We start from the raw sequence: 12,057 nt of genomic DNA on the forward strand, positions 1-12,057 counted from the left end.
ATACATGGTACCCACAATCGTACTTTTCATAGCACTTCTTTCGTCACCCTCATCATGTAAAATCCTTTCCCAGATCCGGGATGAAAACGGAAAGTCACGTCAGAAACTGAACTGTTCAACCTTTAGGCAAGCTATGAGTTTACCCATTCAGACATCCTTACAAGCCTTTGTATCTGCCGTAATTTGCAATTTTCATACGAAACAAGTGTCGAGAACAAATCAAAAGAATTCATTCGTTTAATTGGTTGCACTTGCTTCATATGCGAATTACGGCAGATATACCATGATTTGAAGGTGTTAAGGAATCTCGCGCCACGTCATTCACAATAATTCACAAAGTGACATCTTCCTTATACAAAATGTGTCAAAATGTGAATTATTGTGAATGACGCGGCGCGAGATTCCTAGCAACCGATTTGAAGAGTGCAGTCTAAATTTTTTGTCGAGGAACCTATTGACTAATACTGCGCGAATGGAGACCTCGATCTCCAATATGCCATTTTAAAGCTACATTTTTGAGTTATTAACTCTAATCAATAGTAGTGGTTGCACCTCACAAATATCAGAGTGATATATGCAAACTCACTTTACTACACCGATAATCAAAAATCGCTCTTCGTCCTTCAAGACCATATTACTTATTCCATAAAAGATTCTCTGGACCGTCCTGTTTGCAACATGGGGTCGCAGGTGCTTTAACAAAAGATAAAATGTAAAGTTCGACCCGCTCACTTTAGTGATTATTCACTTTTATGACGAGCTTTGATACGATAGCCAGTGGCCTGAAGACGGACTCACTTTTATATAGATTTAAACGTGGGAATTTCTTCTGATTTCTTCTTAAACAACACCTACATTTAAGTTTACCATTCATCCACTTGTGAACTGTTGCCATGCCATTGTCTTTACAGTACCATCAGCTGCAAATATACCTATGACCATACTCCACACCAATAATTAACGGAAGATATCAAGGACGACCATTTAACATGTGTTTCTACTAGGTTTCATTGATCTGCATTAAATCAATTCAAATCTAAGAAGACGTTATCAACAAAAAAAGCGAAACGTGCTCATCAACAGGTGTGTGATTAGAACGAAAATTATATTGTTCCAAAAAATCTATTATGACCTTTGAAAGTATATATTTGTAATGTCCATCAAATCGTAAAAAGATTTATTTAAATTCATTAAAAATTATTAACTTAGGTCATCTACTTTTTTTTAACCAAAAAACGACACAAAAAAGAGATAAACGCCGAACATCTTGTTGGTAAAACGTTTTTAAACAACGCACCGATGTGTAGGTTTTTTTTAAGTATAAATAATCGCTGAAATAATTGAGTTATGTAATATTAAGTTAAATATTTAAAAAAAAAAAATGTGCTAAAGGTGGAGACGACGACCTATGTGACCAATATAACAAAGTTGATGTATCGCATCGTGTGTTGTGTATATCTGTGAGGTATGACATCAAAAAAATGGAACTTTTTTTATATGTACGACTTGGACAAGATCGATCTTTTGCATCTATTCATGAATGGAAAGGTTGGTTGGTCTATGGTCTAACATCTTCAACAATAATCAGAATTTATTTTTACATTTTTTTAGTTTTACATTTTTTTTAAAAAGAAAATCGAAAAAAAAATGTCAATGAATCACACTTATTATGCATACCAACGTCCACCACAATGTCCACCATCTGGGGGATTGTGAATGATTTATTGCTGGCAACTAATATTGTTTCGAAGATGGGTACCATATTGTAGCATTGATTGAAGATTTATGCGAGGTATATAAAGGCGTAATACGATCGATATGATAATCAGTAGTTATCTTGATCTTGATCATTGAAGTGTAAAATAATTCCTACCAAAAAATTTTCAAAATGAAATCGTTCATCGTATTCGTTGCAATCGTTGCTGCTGCCTTAGCTGCTCCCGTTGATGACTCGAAAGATGCAGTTATTTTGAAATACGAAAATGACAACATCGGCGTTGATGGATATAAGTTCGCGTAAGTGATTTACATTTGGTGGTGCATCAGTTAAAATCAATTTAAATTTGTGTGCCTAAAGTGTTGTGAACGAATGTCGTGGATTCAATTTCTACATTCAACTTTTTTTCTTGTCATTAGATATGAAACCAGTGACGGTGTTTCGCGATCAGAAGAAGCCGAACTTAAGAATCCCGGAACTGAACAAGAAGCCCTCTCTGTCCGAGGAACAATCACGTGGATTGCTGCTGATGGTGTCCAATACACATTGAACTACATTGCTGATGAAAATGGCTTCCAACCACAAGGCGATCATTTGCCAAAGGTTTAAATGTTGTGGATTGTATAGAATAAATAAAAGGTCACCAAAGCGCTAAATAACACAAGTCTTTTCGTTTCCACAACCATTTAATATGGCGAAAGTGATGTCCTTGTACTTAATTGATACAATTCGAAGAATGATGGTCCATTTCCGATTCGATAATCCCGAGGTCACCGACGTCTGTGTTCTTTGTGAAAATTTAAATTGAGGTCGATGGACTCAATGACTCATGGTATTAAAAACGTAAAAAGCCTAGTATAAGAGTAGAGCATTGAAGATTGTAGTTCCGCAGCCACTCTTTAGTGATTTATTAAGCTCATCATTCATTAAATCATAAATGAAAGAAAGACTGCTCACAATGGCGCAGCCAGTAAAAAAGGATCTTTTCAACAACAAATTTTACAGCAAATAAAAGTCATCCACTCTGTTTTGCCTATCTTTCCAAGGATGCATACTGAATTGCCTCTTTGAATTTCAATTGAGATTTTCTGTAACAAGTAATCCGTGGAACGCTATTCGTGTATGACCTTATCAGGGTGTTGAGGAATTTCGCGCTTTGTCATTCACAATAACCCTCAAAGTGACATTTTCCTTATACGAAATGTGTCATTTTGTCAATTATTGGGAATGACGGGGCGCGAGATTCCTAGCAGCCCTTATCAGCGATCCTAATTTTTCTACAAAAAGCTTTTGTCTCGTTCTGCCTTCCAGAACCTTAGGACGCTGTCGCTTCGCCTTTTCTCAAAAAAAAGTTGACTCTGCTTCTACATCAAAGAAGAAATCTTAGGTATCGTGTTGTACCTTAGAGATTGATGTTTAAGAAATGGAAGACATTTTGTGATATACTCCTTGAATCTCTTACTTCCTTTGCTTAGATTGCTTATTATTTGATAAAAATTTCTTTGTACTTCGTTTGTTGTAACATGTATTTCATGATGTTTTTCATTCGTTGCAGCATTCTTAGACGAATTATGTGAAGTTCGTGGTATGACTATAAAGTCTAAATTAAATTTTTTTCTAGTTCAAGAAAATTTTGCAATTTCCAACAGCAACAAAAAGTGCAACAAACCTAAATTTTGTCCAATAATCCAATTTAGTCGAAAGTTATAGTCTCCTTTCAAGATTAGTTTTTCCAGACTTAACAACAGTCTCGGAATTATACAAAGTCACAGTTACGAAATTTGCGTATATACTTATTACGAGGTGAAATTGCATGAGGAATGCATAACATCGGTTGGATTATAATTGTTAAAAATGCAATTTCTAATATTTCTTCCATAAATGAAAATTTCAAAATGTCCTTGATTTTATTTCACTTTGTGCAACACGGATTTGTTTAAATTGACTGGTTTGAATTTCTGCACACGATATATCAGTATTTCTCGTAATTAATGTTTAACTTTCAATGAATCTCAGGCCATGTGATGCGTTAACGGATCTTTATTGCAACACATTATAATTCGTATGCGTGATGATGATGATGATGATGTGTTAGTTGATAATAAATGTAATTGTGAACTAACCCTACAATAGCAGTTTGTTAACTGGGCAGTGAAAATTCTTGGCTCAAACATTGAAATCTTCACAGGGTATCAGATCAAGGCAAAAATGATGGATCCCTAATTGATAGGGATTTTAATGTCAATAAATCGAAAACTTCGTAAAGTAAAAAAAAAAGAAATCTTTTAACTAAGTCGTTAACAATCTTATGACCAGAACCTATTATAACTAAATGAAATATGAAAAAGATATGAAATGAAGCGTCCTTCTATCTCAGATTTATTTTCGCCTACACAAGTCTTGTATATTTTTGGGGTCATTTATACAGTTTGAATGTCTCATACATTATGAAATGTGTTCCTATGGAAAATAAAGATGTGGTCACCACAATATGGTGTTATGGATCCCATTTAATAGAGTTTTAACGCTAAACAGTTCCAGTAGCATCTATTATTATTATTATCTTTTACGTGCTTCTGGTCCCCACTCGTCAAAATAAAAATTTGGAACCTCAGACGTAATGTACTATTAACGTCGATCAACGAAAAGCTCAGCCAAATAAATACGAATAAAGAAAAGAAAATCATCAGCAAGAAATAACGAAGAAAGACAATAAAAGTCAATGTAAATGAAAATTAATCAAAATAGTTAGTCAGACAGCATAGTAGAGTTAAAGTCCGCTAGAGGCCGAATCAGTTCTGAGAAGATAAGAAAGATTGAAAAGAAAATGGAAAGAAAGAAAATACAAAATCATAATAGTTATTTTCCTAACGCATGCTAAAATGCAAACGTTGGAAATAAGCGAAGAAGTCGCGATATTTTGACACTAGTTAGGTAAAATTATTTATCTGTCTAGAACGATAATCTCGAGCTTATCCCTCTAGGGAGTTTTTGTTTATCTCGATATATCTGTTCTCCACAGATAAAATATGATATGCACCTATTGCCAGACTGTTATTTTGACGTGTAGGCATTAGGACCCACGCCTTCGGCTAGGGCAATAATGTCCTATACGTCAAAATACCAATCTTGGCAACAGGTGCATAATATATATATCAGTCCATTCGTCAAACACGTCGTCAAGGAGGCTAAGTAACGCTGAGACCAATCGATATATCCAGCAGCAATTACTCGATTGACATTAACAGATTCTATGAAAATATTTTTTCTATTTTGTTAATGCTAATCGATTCCAAGCACAAATTCCTCCAGTAATGTCTGCACTTCACAATAATGATTTATAATATTCGTTTAGCTACGACAATTTTGTTAGTATGCTGAACTGAACTTAATTCAAGTTTTCACTTCCTGGATGCAATTGGTTCTATCAACGCCGAGATCAACGCATATACGGTCTTCGTTCCAATCAATCTATTCGAATAATTTATAATCTAATAAGGAAATCTGTTCCTCGTGTTTGTGCTGCAAAATCTTTTACTTCGTTTGTTTTAGAATTCATTTTGCTTTTATGAAGTGTATGAAGTGTAGCTGGAACTCATTGTTTATTTAATTCGTTGTTGTCGACAACAGATTTCCGGAATTCTTTCTTCTTTTAGAAATATGAAAATAGGCCAGGCACAAATCTTTATTTTATGAGCTAGTTTTGGATTATTTGTTGGTAACATATTTTGGTTAACAGTTCTGATTTAATTTTAAAGATTTCCGACCATAGCCTCGGAAGCGTAATTAACAAGCAATATTTTTATAGACTCACATATTAATCACATTGCAGAGTAGCTCAAAAACTACCATGTCTTAGTCTTGACATAGTATTGATCTAAAATCAATTAATACAAAAAATAAAGCACATAACCCTGCACGTAACTGACACAGAACAGAAGGACCAACCTTATCCACCATTCACGTTAATAAAGAACAATTCTGTGCATAGATCACTGCAAAATGTGTACAAATAATAGCTCGGTCATACCTTCTTCGGTGAATATTGTTGTAATAATTTCTTATTATTTCATCATTCCAACAAATTAAAAACGAATTTACGAGAGGTCCCTTAGATAACTGTAGCACATTATATATAAGTATATCGGATGTGACAACGGCACGCCTAAAAGATGTATGTATATTATGTATAAGTTTATGAATCGATTAAATTTTCGGCTCCGAAAAACACCTTGAGATATGAGATGCGGTACATGCGGGCAACGGCACACGATGTATGAATAAAAACGATAAATGTTTATATTTCAGATTTTGATTATAATGTTTTTTTTTTGCTTTTAAATAATCCGAAGGTTAGGAGAGAGAAGTTGACAATATTATACTCTTGATGCTTCACATCTTTTACTAGAAATGAAGAAGATCATCGGTGTGTTTTTTTGGTGGTAGAGATTCGTATACTATTATACAGGTTGCGTTATATAAAACTAAATCTGAATAAAATTTGGGATATGTTTGGAATATAAAAGAAGAATTTTTCGTTCGTTACTTTACTCACAAATTCGAAGTCTGCGAAGTAGCATCACTTAGTTTCCAAAAGAAGAAATTCCAAAAAACAAATTTATCAAAATGAAAATGTTCATTGTTCTCGTTGCCGTTTTGGCTGTTGCATTGGCTGCTCCCCTTGACGAACCACAAAACGCACAAATTTTGAAATACGAAAACGACAACATCGGCGTTGATGGATACAATTTCGCGTAAGTGTTTTAACTTTTCTGTGATTCTAATTAGTGGGTGGAAAAATCATGAAGTTGTTCACATTTCTGTTAATTCAATCGTTTTAAACCAGTTTCAATTTATTCTAAATTCGGAAATCAATTGTTTTTCCTTACGGAAACAAATTTTTGTTAAAATGTTTTTTCACTAATTTCTTTTCTTCCATTTATTTCAGTTATGAAACTAGTGATGGTGTTTCACGATCAGAACAAGCCGAGCTCAAGAACCCAGGAACTGAACAAGAAGCCCTCTCAGTCCGTGGAACAATCACATGGATCGCTGCCGATGGTGTCCAATACACATTGAACTACATTGCTGACGAAAATGGTTTCCAACCATCAGGTGATCATTTACCAAAGGCTTAAACATTTCCAGAACTATCTGTCTAAAAAAAATCTAAAACATTTTTCTAAAATCAAAAGTCTAGTCCATCAAAATGTATAATCAGAAAACCGAAATTTTATTCTCTTTACCAATTTGATAAGATTTGATTTTTCCATTTTTATTTCGCAAACAATTCAGATGTTATAATTATTTGTACGATGTAACAATTTTTATAAAATTGGTGCTTCGATAAAGAAAAAACCAGTCAAAAAAAAACTTTTATTTTTTAATAAAAACACATTTTTATACCAAACTTATGACTTTTTCTAAAAAAAATCTAAAAAAAATCGGAAACTCACCCATGTGATATCATTATTACATAACGTGACTATTGACCCTGCACCAGTTTTCGATTTTATACAATATACTGTTTTACAGGCCGCTTTTGAATTCATAAAAAATATTGGCATTTAAAAAGTGATTTGAATGGCTTTAGGATTTTCCACAAAGTTTAAAAATGTTGCATAAATTAACATTTTAAATAAATTTGACGATCGAAAAAAAACGGATCGGATTGATATCGCCTTGCCTTTATGTCGCATGGCTACGAGCGATGTTGGGGGGTTCAACACTATCAATGTACAGTGTTCAAGTTTCAAGAGTTGATTTGAATCCATCTAAAAATTTCGTTGGTAAAACATTTTTAGAAAATGGTCCGATCACAGTGACATTCAGAATTATTTACTTTCTTAACTAATATCTAAAAGGGCAACGAAGTTGTCAGTTAAAAATTGATAAATATTCTTCAACCATCCATCGGCTTAGATTTTATTCTTGTTGTTCGAATATTTAAAAAAAAAGAAGTTTCGTTAGAGGTAAATGCCCCTTTCAATAAAAACGAAATTTATTTGACTGACGACTCTCGTTTTGATACAAAAATTGTAGAAAAAAAAAATCACCGGCGAACCTTGAAAATCAACAGGATTGAGCAATTTTTATGTTTGCGTTGGTAATAAATTAGTAAAATTTGGATGTCCATAAATGAGATTGATTTAGGAGGATAATTTAACTTTTCTTTACATAAAAAAAAATCGAATTATAAATTCAAAGAGCATAATTTGACAATATTTATCAAAACAGAAAAAAAATTCAATGTCCGATTCGGATCCATCAAAGATTTGAATAAGAAAAAAAATATTTTTTTTATTGATTTTCAAACGAAACTGTAGTAATTTCTGATAGTTTTAACAAGGTTACGATGTTGTGTGTCGGTCGTTAATAAATTCGATAAAAATTCTTTTCGTGCTGAATTTACGATTGTATCAGGTCCGATCTGAGCTTTTTTTATATACAGGCTAGGCGATTGAGATGAAGCTCATGTTATGCAAATTTCATAATCTATACAATGAGGCTGTGTCGGTAAATAGATTTAATTTTACATAGTAAAGTTTTTGGTCGAAAAAAACACGAGCGTGGCTCGTTCTAAAGTTACATAAGACGAATCGGTAGACAAGGTGCTTTGATGAACAACACTCGTGTAATGTGAGAAATTAGCCAGTTGACATTTTCAAAGTAGGTAAAGTGTGTAAATCATGTGGTATTATATGGATGGGCATATAAATAAAATGATTTGTGTCTGCAATGTTTATATTCTTCGAGATAATATTGACTTAATGGATGTTTTATGGGTGTTGTATTTGATTGTGGAACGCAGACTTTCTGTGATTATTCTTTTCATTTTTTTTTTGGTGGAGTACATACCGATACATAGTATTTTCGTTTTACTTTTTATCGACATTTAAGCAATGACAATGATATCATCTGTTACCGACAGCTACGACTGAAAAAGCGATGAGTTCTGACTAATGCGATCCTTTATAGTAAAATATATGTTAAACATAGTGAAGTACAAGATTTTATATCGACTGATTTTCCACCGCTTGATGTATTTATTTATGTAGCTAAAAGTGTGAAGTGGTCTTCTTGGTGTGCGGTGTTTTGAACAAGGTTCTCGACTAGAACCATTTACACCAACTTCAACCGAGATACCACCTTCAGTTCCAGCTATATAGAAAACTATTACATGAAGGGCGTATTTTTCATTATTCATGCACTCCTGTCGACAACTTAGATAAAAACTTAGAGTTACATTTTCTTGTGTTTACCGACCACAACTCAAGTGACTTGGGTTTGTATTCTTCGAATGTCGCCGCTGTTTTTTGCAGTTTTGAACCTACAGTCGCTGCGCTGGTGTAAATTTTGCAATAGAAATTGAGGAATTTTAATTTTCTGATTTATACAAAATGTAGCAATGTACAGCTTTTTTTGTTCGTATTTTTTTATTGCATTTAAAAGTTAGTATGACACTAATGTAATTGAGAATATTTAACATACATCAAACTCATCAAATTATTTCTTTGGGATATGATCACCTTGTGGCTGAAAACCATTTTCGTCTGCAACAAAATTAATCGTATACAGCACACCATCGGGAGCTGTCCACGATATTACGCCTCTAATAACAATAGATTCGTTTTCCGTGCCGGCATTCTTTAATTCAGCTTCTTCACTTCGGCTGATGCCATTACTTGTCTCAAATCTTAGAATTAGAAAAAAAAAACGATATTTACGTCTCTGAGTCAAAACATAATGTCGTGAGTCTTCAGTGTAGAAAACTTACGCAAATTTGTATCCATCGAATCCGGTATTTTCACTTTCGTATTTGACTATTTGAGCTTCTGAATCTTCCAAAGGTGCAGCATAGGCTAGCGATAAGGTAAAGAACACAACTACGGATACGATCTAGAAAACAAATCGAAAGGCGTAACACTTTCAATAAAAATCACAGATTCATCATTGAATTCTCACCAATTTCATTTTGAATCAAAATAATGTTATTAGACACCCACAAGATAATGACGATCACACGAAACGAACTAACTGATCTAAGTACACAAACGCATTCAAATGCACCGTTCTTTTATAATATTCTTATGCAACCAAAGTTTCCCTTTCTTTCAAATTAATCGTCTTCAATGCAATTATAAATGCACGTACAGTGACCGAAGCACGGTGCATCTTCCCCACCGACAATCCAAATGTTGTTAATCATTTATTGGGTCTGTAGTTCAAATAAATTCATTTATTAGAATACATTCTTCATTGCACTTTATGGTCGGTGTGTAAAAACCACATTTATTTGCTATAAAGCGTGTACAGTACATCGGTAAATAGTGTCTCGCCATATAACATTTCAGGTAATAAAAATTGATGGGAATGTTAATCGAGAGTGTTTTAGGCTCGAACGGTTCATATGATGTTTTCTTTGCCAGCGATGACCGGGTCACATGATATGTATCAGAAGTACAGTGCAGTCAACAAGTCGCCGAACACATGAACAGTAGAACAAAAGAATCGACATCTGTTGTTCCATTGATCGTTCATCTATTGTCCGAGTGTTCAGAAACTTTTTGACTGCACTGTATACATCGCCAATTATTTTATTTCGATGTATCAATTTGTCAAGGTTTTATATGAGAAGGTTATGCTGATCGCCATCACTAAAGCCGTATCGAAAAAAAATGCCGACTATTCGTAACTCTAACTGCATTTCAGTACGAAATTTCAACTGAAATGAAATTGCGCTACAATTTCGTATGAAAATTACATAAAAGTCTAATAAAAGTTCAGTGATAAGTTCAGTAACCTCCTCATAGACAACCTTATCATTTGCAAAGTTCTGTAAAGTTTTGACGCTAAGCTATTATAACCAAGGAGTTAACTTTTGAATTCGTCTAATAAAGGTTATATCATCTAATTTTAGCAACAAACAAATGAACCATCGCTTTCGTCTAAAATGTCGTCATGTTGATGAAAAATCTTGTACTTCATTAGTTGTAACAGATAAAAGTAAAGCCGCGTTTGAAAGTTTAGGCTGATGCCGTGGATGTCGTCTTCTAGAATCTGTACTCTTGTGCCAAGTTAAGTAATTAAAAGCCGTTTTCTATGTTACCCTCTGTAAATCTGTTATTAATATTCTGATTAGATATGGTGTGATTAAGAAAATGCGATGGTTTCATAGAAACACTTTGATTAATTTAAATATTTTGGTCGAAGTTTACGTTTATTCCGGTCTCTTTATATTGAACCATTCAACTTTGTACATGGTATATAAATCATTCGGTAAATCTGTTTGATTTGCAATTAAAGCTTATTACAACAAGATCATCATAAAACACTTAAATCTTCAGAAAAAATGTATTTTATCGTAAAGAATGCTACCGATAATATTTCAACTTTTATTTTTCAATTAACAGCAGCAATAAACAATTAGCATTTTTGCCAGAAAACTCAATTAGATGTGAATATAGCAAAAACGATATTTAAACTTGGGGAATAAAATTACGTTAAATGCTCACTTACCTGTATAATACAACCGAAGCGTACTGTAAAAAATATTAATAAACACAAACATTACGAAAAAAAAATTCGGGTCATTAAAAGTAAAAGTTCAAATGCATGTAACACAATACCGTAAGTTGTTAAAACAAATTTGCCGAAGAAATATATTATATTTACCATAAATATACTTGTACCATATATAACACGTTCATGTTGCCGCACGAGTTCATAAACAAATTAATAAATAGCAACACCATTCAACTAGTCATAAGAGTCATAGAAATCAAAAAATTGATAGGACGCAAGAATAGATCTTCGTATTTCCTTGGTCAGGGGTACATTGTACAATAGCAACAAATTGGTTCATTGCTTTGTCGCCAAGATTTCAAACTTGGTTGAAGTACCTCCACAATCCACATAATAACATCCATACGGCGTACTCACATTAATTTAGTTTTCGATTTTTTTTTCTTTTCCAGTAACGTTAAACGTTATCGTTACTTCAGGCCCTAATTTGAATTTTCGATAACCAGATTTCATACGCACTTTTACAGCGTGCGTTCCATTTGAATAGCCCCTAACTGACCGAATAAAGATACTGATGATGTATATAGGACTGTGGTCTGATTACTTAATTGTGGTTTCCACTCAACAAGAAGTACTCCATGAGGGAGCAAACTGTCAAGTAAGCACAGCAAAAAGTGAAAATTTTCAATTTTTTCTCTTACACGAAGTACTTTTGTGGTAGGAGGAAATCAAGCCTTATGCTTTGTTAGCTATATACCGATGAAGCAATAGTAGACTAAAGCACAAACAAACAAAGGTTGAGGAAATCGAATCGT

The 12,057-nt window shown here is 33.5% G+C and overlaps 3 protein-coding genes across 3 annotated transcripts; 2 read left to right on the forward strand and 1 right to left on the reverse strand.

Moving 5' to 3' along the window:
- Positions 1–1,813: 1,813 nt before the first annotated feature.
- LOC119080554 (endocuticle structural protein SgAbd-6-like) lies at positions 1,814–2,376 on the forward strand. Its single transcript, XM_037188968.1, has 2 exons — positions 1,814–2,016; positions 2,137–2,376. The coding sequence occupies exons 1-2, from the start codon at positions 1,889–1,891 to the stop codon at positions 2,324–2,326; spliced, it is 318 nt and encodes a 105-aa protein (XP_037044863.1). The 5' UTR covers positions 1,814–1,888; the 3' UTR covers positions 2,327–2,376.
- A 3,877-nt stretch (positions 2,377–6,253) lies between these two features.
- LOC119080552 (endocuticle structural protein SgAbd-6-like) lies at positions 6,254–7,127 on the forward strand. The gene is made up of 2 exons (XM_037188966.1): positions 6,254–6,471; positions 6,666–7,127. The coding sequence occupies exons 1-2, from the start codon at positions 6,344–6,346 to the stop codon at positions 6,853–6,855; spliced, it is 318 nt and encodes a 105-aa protein (XP_037044861.1). The 5' UTR covers positions 6,254–6,343; the 3' UTR covers positions 6,856–7,127.
- A 2,001-nt stretch (positions 7,128–9,128) lies between these two features.
- LOC119080549 (endocuticle structural protein SgAbd-6-like) lies at positions 9,129–9,824 on the reverse strand. Its single transcript, XM_037188964.1, has 3 exons — positions 9,683–9,824; positions 9,495–9,616; positions 9,129–9,413 (listed from the first exon to the last, which is right to left on the reverse strand). Exons 1-3 carry the CDS (start codon positions 9,689–9,691, stop codon positions 9,224–9,226), a joined length of 321 nt encoding a protein of 106 aa, XP_037044859.1. The 5' UTR covers positions 9,692–9,824; the 3' UTR covers positions 9,129–9,223.
- Positions 9,825–12,057: the final 2,233 nt, after the last annotated feature.

The sequence above is a fragment of the Bradysia coprophila genome, unplaced genomic scaffold (assembly GCF_014529535.1).
Source record: "Bradysia coprophila strain Holo2 unplaced genomic scaffold, BU_Bcop_v1 contig_350, whole genome shotgun sequence".
Lineage (NCBI taxonomy): Eukaryota > Metazoa > Arthropoda > Insecta > Diptera > Sciaridae > Bradysia > Bradysia coprophila.

What these genes read in the sequence shown, in the direction of transcription:
- LOC119080554 (XM_037188968.1), top strand. Translation starts at nt 1,889, where the DNA reads ATGAAATCGTTCATCGTATTCGTTGCAATCGTTGCTGCTGCCTTAGCT. An exon ending in GTTGATGGATATAAGTTCGC is followed by an intron (nt 2,017 to 2,136) that starts GTAAGTGATTTA and finishes TCTTGTCATTAG; the next exon opens with ATATGAAACCAGTGACGGTG.
- LOC119080552 (XM_037188966.1), top strand. Translation starts at nt 6,344, where the DNA reads ATGAAAATGTTCATTGTTCTCGTTGCCGTTTTGGCTGTTGCATTGGCT. An exon ending in GTTGATGGATACAATTTCGC is followed by an intron (nt 6,472 to 6,665) that starts GTAAGTGTTTTA and finishes CATTTATTTCAG; the next exon opens with TTATGAAACTAGTGATGGTG.
- LOC119080549 (XM_037188964.1), bottom strand. An exon ending in TTCGATGGATACAAATTTGC is followed by an intron (nt 9,414 to 9,494) that starts GTAAGTTTTCTA and finishes TCTAATTCTAAG; the next exon opens with ATTTGAGACAAGTAATGGCA.